The sequence below is a fragment of the Pecten maximus genome, chromosome 19, assembly GCF_902652985.1.
Source record: "Pecten maximus chromosome 19, xPecMax1.1, whole genome shotgun sequence".
In the NCBI taxonomy this organism is placed as follows: domain Eukaryota; kingdom Metazoa; phylum Mollusca; class Bivalvia; order Pectinida; family Pectinidae; genus Pecten; species Pecten maximus.
The window spans coordinates 9,885,800-9,894,664 of record NC_047033.1 but is presented as its reverse complement, the minus strand read 5'-3'; the positions used below and the strand labels follow the sequence as shown (position 1 = coordinate 9,894,664).

General features: G+C 34.3%; 1 protein-coding gene across 2 annotated transcripts in view; it reads right to left on the bottom strand.

The window, feature by feature from the left end:
- Window positions 1–4,788: 4,788 nt before the first annotated feature.
- The window catches only part of LOC117318155 (epidermal growth factor receptor-like), a 182,884-nt gene continuing 178,807 nt past the window's right edge, over window positions 4,789–8,865 (bottom strand). For both annotated transcript variants that reach the window (XM_033873169.1, XM_033873170.1), the window contains 3 exons: window positions 8,162–8,372; window positions 7,679–7,864; window positions 4,789–5,649 (listed from right to left, as the gene is read on the bottom strand). In XM_033873169.1, the coding sequence (XP_033729060.1) occupies window positions 5,402–5,649; window positions 7,679–7,864; window positions 8,162–8,372 (645 nt within the window). In that variant the 3' untranslated portion in view covers window positions 4,789–5,401. The remainder of the gene's footprint in view (window positions 5,650–7,678; window positions 7,865–8,161; window positions 8,373–8,865) is intronic.

Sequence of the window (8,865 nt, the reverse complement as noted above, 5' to 3'; positions counted from 1 at the left end):
AATGAATGCTCCCCGACAAGTCAATATTTCAATAATGAACGGCTCTCATGAGAATATAAACCATCATTTACTGATCCCTGGTTGGTCGAGATTATCAACAAGCCTTCGGGTTTAAAGCAAATATATGAAGACAAAAATAGCGTATGTTTCCACTTTTTTTCAATATCATCTTTTTATAACTTTGCTAACTGTTGAAAAAATTAGGTCCTCACATCATATAATAGAATCACAGTATCGCTAATACGAAACAAATCAGGACTTTTAAACGGAAAACTTTTAAATTTGGCCTCATCAGCATAGTCCAATTTACGTCTGATCGACTTTAAATACTTGATAAAACGCCGGAGTAATTCGGACTGTGTTAACGAGACTTTACAGTGAAGGAGGAATAAAAAGGTGAAAGTTGTGGTGATTAAGGCACTTATACGGAACGACAGACCTGAAATACATACATATATCTGTAATCTTCTGACCCTTCAACACAGACAGATTTAACAGATCACCAGTGAATTCATGATTTACCACATATATCCCGTAATAAGCCCAGAGAGTCAACACATCAACATTTATACTCTTAATGTTAACCATCCCAATCCTGAGGAACCAATTTATGAAGCTTGCTGGCATAGGAAACTCGTCTCCGTTTATTTGAGCAACATCCATGTTTTATTCGAATACTCCACTACTTTAAGCAGTACTCGAGTTTTTCCCAAAAAATGTTTCCATGCAATTTTTTTCCTGAACTTGGCCTTCCGCCTGCTGAACGTCTTACCCTTAGGAATCTGGATATGAACTTTACCAGTGTTCTGTTCCTCACCGAAAAATTACATTCCTAATAATCAATTTATCTCAACATGACAAAGAAAAGTCTTCCACTTCTCCTGAAAACTTAACTTCTCCATAAATTCCGTCCACACTGTTGGATCAAGGGATGGTAAAAGAGTCCGAACAGCGTGTTTTTTATGTGAATCAGGGACCAGACTGATGGGGTTATTTTCTATACTGTCCAGAAGCTCCAAGTTTGTATGTGTCGGGTAACATTCTAAACCAATATTGTCGGAGGTTGTGAAAGAAGGGTTATTTACGGAGGATGAGATACTGAGCAAATATTTGACTAGAAAGGGTGGATAGCGATACAGAATTGAATGGCACGGAGGTTCTAAATCAGACGGACGAGTTTAACACTTATCAAAAGATATGTTGGAATGAAACCTACCTAAGTAATGAGGTGTCTTTGATGAAAAATATAGCACAAACATTAATATGTTGATAAGCTTTTTTGTAATATTTCAAATAACATTATTTCCTGAAGAGAAAACAAAATTCTGAAGTGTTTTAGATTTTAGGGTTCAAGTTGTGCTTTCCTTCATGTTTTATGAGGGATAACAAATTAACAATACAATCTACCAGTATAGGATTTGCTGAAATAGACAGCATATTTAGCAAATACTTGATAATATTCAATAACTAGAAATACGAAAATCCTTTACTTCAAAATTAAAGCATTAATTTCCCCTCTACAAACTCTAGCAGCATTTCTGACAAACAATATGCTTATGCTGAAATTATTTTCAAAAACATTGAGTCTTGCAGTATGACAAGGGGAAGTAACTCTTCAAATATGTGGGTCAACTGTTCAGTACTTCTGTTCCCCATTCTTAAAATCAAAATTTTAAAACGTATATCTTTATATGACACCTGAAATTGAAACAGCTAATGAATTTTCTGTTCGGTCTGCACAGGTCCTAATTTCAATACATCAAGATTTTAATTTTAAAATAAGTTGCCAATGAATTGTAAAATGCTTAGTTTTGATTCGCTAATCCAAGAATTTCGCTAATAATAGAATAAATCATCAGATTATCAAATACTGAGCAACTGAACATATTTATGGGATACGAGGTCAACTTAGTAATCTAGATTTTTTTCCCATCACAATGTCTTCGGGGGAACCAATAATCTAGCTTCAAGTTAAATTATTTTCTCTTGAATGAAAGAAATATACATTTGTCTACAATGGTCACTTAATGCCATGAGACTCAACACCACATGATTTGATGTCACATGACCTGTTCACGATATACAGTTTACATGGAAGACGTGATTTTATGAACGGAAATTATGATGGCAGTAAAACAGTTATTAATGCATGAAAACAGATAATACATGAACAAGGTATATTATGAGTCAATTCATCACTAACTGAATCACCATGACCTCTTCAAGGTCACTCGAGATGATTTCCAATAATGACTTTGACCTTCGTTATGATCTATGGGTGACCAAAATGAAATACAAAAGTACAACTGACAATTATATAAATACATGTTATTCTGATATACTTTGTCTTTAGTGGTTTCCTATCACATGCATAATCATATTTTATAATAAAGACAAAATAAACAACAACAATTTAACAAATACTATAATATATAGATATATATATATATATACATAAACGAGAACATACACTATGGATCTATTCAAGTGTATAAGTACATCGTCAGTAAACAATAAACAACTTAATTATATTAATTACTGTTACATTTTAATCATGCATAACCTGTGGTCTATACAATAGGTGGATATTGTTTTGTAGATTTTTGTTTAATGAGATATTAAAGTGATATGGTCAGTAGTCCAGATTACATGTACTGAAAATATACAATACAGAACTGAACCAGTTAATGACTTATTATCATATATCATACACACAATATGCTAATTCATTGAGCTCTAGGAGTCAAATAATCAACCTCAATTTAGCGGACAATGTTTTTAGTAATAAAAACAATTATCCACCAAAGTAATGAAGCTTTGATTTAAAATCCATTAAAAGATTATCCTGAATTGTTTAGATCTCCATCTTTAAGTACGATAGTTTGTTCATAAAAAGTTGAGAATGACTGCAATGTACAAATCGGGCCAGATCGGCTTTAACAACTTCATAATCAATAGAAATACCTGAGATATGTGGTTTTGGTTCAGATTTTTTGTGCGTCGTGTTTCACTACTAGAATGTATATATCTGGTTAACAGACAAACCTTTTGAATCCTAGCTGACATTTTCGTTTGAAAAAAAAGTTGCCAATTACAAATTTAGTTAAAAAAGACAAATATTTGTTTCATCTTTCAATTACACATGTCTGGTGTGACATGGTGTTCTGATCATCTTGATATGATCAAATATATATTGAATATTGACAGCATAATATGCATATTTATGACATATGACATGCATATTCATGACAGCATATGCATATTTATAAAGTAATATGCATATCGATATGGTCATATGCAAATAATAAGGTCTTCCACATACGTAATGAAAAAATGGTGGAATAACTGTCATTTGGATGTTTATAACATGATATATTTTGTTGCTTCATACTTCAAAGTCATTCAAAGAGTTAAATCTTTCCTATTTTTGTACAGCTATTTGATACTAAATAAACTAAAGGAAATGAGTTGTAATAACAAAGCTCTGACTTCAAAAGCAGAAATATTGAATATGTGCACGTGCTTACTGTTCGAATTGAAAACTGGACCCAGTGTAACATACGTATAGGCAGAAACAAAATGTGTGAATCAACTAATATCAAATGAATTGTAGCCCAGCAAAATGTAGGAAGTGGATTTCTGCAACCATGCTATAGATATCAAAAATAACATTGAAGGAAATCAGTGCCAATTCCACTGTGAAAGAAATCTGAGACAGTTTCACGGTGAAATACTTATACTTATTTTATCCGTAAACTTTAAAATAAAGCTTGTATCTTATCAGCGTAATGTCATGCTGACGACAAGGTGTTTCTGAGGACGGATTTTGCCATCAGTAAGAACTACTGGCTACATAAGCTGTGAACATAAATCGTTATATTACTTCTCCTAAAGATATTACAGTGAACTACTACCATTAGCTGACAATGACTATTGAAACATATCCAGTCTCGTTTTGCTTTGGTATTTTTTTTAAAAAAAAATTTTATTTTTTTTATTTTCTATATCTTCTCAAAATCTATAGAAAAGTTTTGAAAGATTTGTTTTTCACTTTTGTTTTGTAGGCTTTTGAAATAACTACATGGTGTAGGTGTATATCATTTTAGGAGATATTTACAGGGCACATGTGATATGAAGTAGCATGTTGTCTGTACACATTCCGATCACAACTACAGAACAATTCATAACAACATCAAAGATTGCATAGATACGTGTCAATGTCAAAAATTGGTTGTTCAATCACATTTACTTCCTGAAAGGGAAGTAACCCTTTTGTTTTAAGGGAGGATAACTCTTAATTGCTCCAAGGCCAAAACTACACATGTTAATATCAACACTAATTGAAATAAATTTCAGAATTATTTCAAATCTTAAACAAGAGATTTTTGTTTTTTGGGGTTATTTTTCGATCCAGATTCCATCAAACTAAAATATACAAGTACATGTACATTCGTCTGAAGAAATGAATCATTAACTTTTCTGCATATACATGTATCTAGCATGTGAAAATATGTTCAATTTAAACACAAAGTACAATTATGTCATATTAAACATCATATATAACAGTATAGCCATTTGGTGACAATAAAATATAATGACAGTCAGTATAGAGGCCATTCTTATAAGTACAGTATTATGGCATTTCCATTTTAACAACTTTTGAAATCTCACAACTTAAATTTGGTTGCCATGGGTGATGAGGATGACACACAAACCGATCTGTTGTTGGTCCGATGACGTATCCTGTAATACATTATTTTAATGGGTCATCCTGTAATACATTATTTTAATGGGTCAAGATCATTAACAAGGTTGTGATGTCTGTCACTTTTAAAAGAAAATATATACTTTGAAAAGATGGCACATTTTATGAGCTTTTCAGCCAATCAAATCAAAGATAACCATTAACTTCAGTCTGTGATTTCATTAATCAGTCATGTGACCATACAAATATGGACATTATTCACATAAGTAAATGTATCACAACTTGCTATCGATTCACAAATGTTAGAAACTCTCAGAATGGACTTGTGCAAGACCATTTCAAGTAAGAGAATCAGGTTTCCACATATTTCAGTTTTTTTCCAAAGGTCACTCGGGGTCAGCAGGTCACTAGAGGTCAACAGAGGTTAATAAGTTCCAATCACATTGCGTAACCCCTTTTCCTCCTATCCTGTTTGTTCAACTGACCAATCAGAATCAACCACATTTGTCTATTTAGATGTTTGTGACATTGACACAATAGTATTGGTTACGCAGTCCATTTTCTGCTTGGTACAATCTGTACTGACTTATCTTCTCGGTACAGCTGTACCAACACAACCTAGTGTTTCAAATCTACACAGAACTTTGGCAGTATTAGGAGCTTTGATGACAAAAAGTCGTCATTCTCGGACTTAGACTACACAGCAGATTCAGACGGAGACCTATCAGATATCATTAAGGGTTTGAGTTCTCCTTGTTGCTTGCTGCGATCACCAAAGTCATTGTAGTAATCTCTACTGCGATTATTTTTATATCCTGGAGGTTTTTTACCATTAATTTGTGGATTACTCATATCTTCAAAATATTCTGGATTCTCAAAATTGAGGACGGGTTCCAGTTCAGGAGGTGCTTCATTTTCAAACACACAGTTGTCGTTCATGTAATCTAAAATTAAATCAGCCATTAATTAAAAAAATTTATTGAAATATATTTCATGGCACTTTCTTTATCTTTATATTCTGATGCTTATTCTATTTGCAAGCCATGTCATTAAATTCAAGATTTTATTACGATTTTCATTAATTAAATGACTTACTTATATCTAACATTTCTGATATTTATGATTAATTTAACAATAGATTTTGGTAAGTAATCTTATAAACACATTTTCAAGTTCATTAGAACTTAAACTTCAATAAAAAAGTTAACATTTTCTGAATAACATAATGAATGCTACTAATACTTTATACAAATTTTGTTATGGCCAAAGGGACATAACTCTGAAATAAGCACCTTCCCCTAGTGAAAAAGTTCAGTTTTAAAGATTGGGGAGGTCTTACGGTATGTGGGAAAATGAACTGACAGAAGTTATGGGAGAAAATAAGCAAGACAATGAATTAATGGTAGACGGTAAGGGAGAAAATGAATTGATGGGAGAAAGTAAGGGAGATAATTAATTGATGGGAGACGGTAAGGGAGATAACTAATTGATGGTAGACGGTAAGGGAGATAATTAATTGATGGGAGACAGTAAGGGAGATAACTAATTGATGGGAGACGGTACGGGAGATAATTAATAGATGGGAGACGGTAAGGGAGAAAATGAATTGATGGGAGACGGTACGGGAGAAAATGAATTGATGGGAGACGGTACGGGAGATAATTAATTGATGGGAGACAGTAAGGGAGATAACTAATTGATGGGAGACGGTACGGGAGATAATTAATTGATGGGAGACGGTAAGGGAGATAATGAATTGATGGGAGACGGTAAGGGAGATAATGAATTGATGGGAGACGGTAAAGGAGATAATGAATTGATGGGAGACAGTAAGGGAGATAATGAATTGATGGGAGACGGTAAGGGAGATAATTAATTGATGGAAGACGGTAAAGGAGACAACTCATTGATGGGAGACAGTAAGGGAGATAATGAATTGGCTGGAGAAGTTAAGGGAGTATATGAATTGATGGGAGAAAGTAAGGGAGTAAATGAATTGATGGGATATGGTAATGGAGATAATGAATTGATGGGAGACGGTAAGGGAGATAACTTATTGATGGGAGACGGTAAGGGAGATAACTTATTGATGGGAGACGGTAAGGGAGAAAATTAATTGATGGGATATGGTCAGGGTGAAAATTAATTGGCTGGAGACGGTAAGGGAGAAAATTTATTGATGGGAGACGGTAAGGGAGAAAATTAATTGATGGGAGACGGTAAGGGAGAAAATGAATTGATGGGAGACTGAAAGGGAGATAATGAATTGATGGGAGATGGTAAGGGAGATAATGAATTGATGGGAGACGGTAAGGGAGATAACTTATTGATGGGAGACGGTAAGGGAGATAACTAATTGATGGGAGACGGTAAGGGAGATAACTTATTGATGGGAGACGGTAAGGGAGAAAATTAATTGATGGGATATGGTCAGGGTGAAAATTAATTGGCCGGAGAAGGTAAGGGAGAAAATGAATTGATGAGAGATGGTAAGGGAGATAACTTATTGATGGGAGACGGTAAGGGAGAAAATTAATTGATGGGAGATGGTAAGGGAGATAATGAATTGATGAGAGATGGTAAGGGAGATAATGAATTGATGGGATATGGTCAGGGAGAAAATGAATTGATGGGAGAAAGTAAGGGAGATAATGAATTGATGGGAGACGGTAAGGGAGATAATGAATTGATGAGAGACGGTAAGGGAGATAATGAATTGATGGGAGACCGTAAGGGAGAAAATTAATTGATGGGATATGGTCAGGGTGAAAATTAATTGGCTGGAGACGGTAAGGGAGATAATTAATTGATGGGAGACGGTAAGGGAGAAAATGAATTGATGGGAGACGGTAAGGGAGAAAATGAATTGGCCGGAGAAGGTAAGGGAGTAAATGAATAAGCGGGATACTTAAAGGGTAATTATCAGGTAAAGAAATATTAAGTTGTGTGTATATAGAGAGAATATCCATTTACCTGGATTCTCTATTAGATCCGTGTACAATCTTGGTTTCGAGGACTTTGGCTGTAAGTAGTCGTCTTCATCCACTGGGAGCTGCATTTTCCCGGATTCTATTAGTTGGGTAGGGTCTGGGTAACCCATGGAGCCGTTCCTCACAGGACTTTTCCGACTCGGAGACATAATCACAGTATCTTGCTCATCTACACGGAGAAAAATGCAGACTTACACTTTTATGTGAATCTCCTGTGTGTGAATCTGAATAAATTTTAACTGGTAATTTTATCTTTTGTTCTGTTTATATGCCCAAGCAAATTGGAATTCTTTTGTGTTGGAAGATCAAAAAAGATTGCTGGAGCTATCTACCTTAATGCTATATTTGATTATACATCAGTTCATGCAGTAACATGAAGAAAGTATTTTATCATAGTATTTTTCCTTAAAAAACACTAAATTGGTTTTTATAATAATAGATATATTTATGTCTTTGAACCTCTTACCTCCTCCTCTTAAAAACTGGACGGGATCTGAGCTGTAACGAGAGTTGATGCTATTTCCCCTTCCTCTCGTGGGAGACAACTCTCGCTGTTTACGAGCTGCAGCTGCGGACTCGAGATGTCCGTATCTTTTCTCTCTCCGTGGCTGCATATGAGGGTCACGGTCTTTGGTATCAAAATTTGTAGCTGCATCATGTGGATGCAATAATGGTGTCTGAAATAACGGAGAACTATCGTCAGAGAAGGATAACTTGTTAATATAATACCCTGAACTAGGTCAGTTTATGCAAGGTCATGTGTTAAAAATATATAATTAAAACAATTGATTTCAAAACTTTTTCCGGTATTAATTTTCTGAAATAAAATATCTATTTTACCAATTTCATAGTGCATACTAACAGGGTTCAAAAATCAATATAGACTAGCATAAAGTGTGTAAGAATACGGTCCAGTGTCAGACTTTGTATTTCAAAACCTTTTACTCTGTAACAGAAGCATTAATTGCTCTACCTACTGAAGAGAATACCGATAACATGCCAAGTCTTGTTCTATAACCATGATATCCTTTCTACTTTGTCTTCTAGTAAATTTACAAAGTCAGGTTATTCCATCTGTCAAAGTTGCAAAAGGTACTGGTAGCGTTGATAACTTTACCATATTGGACCTAATAAGCGAATGATGTGTGTTTACAAGAAAACAAAAAAACA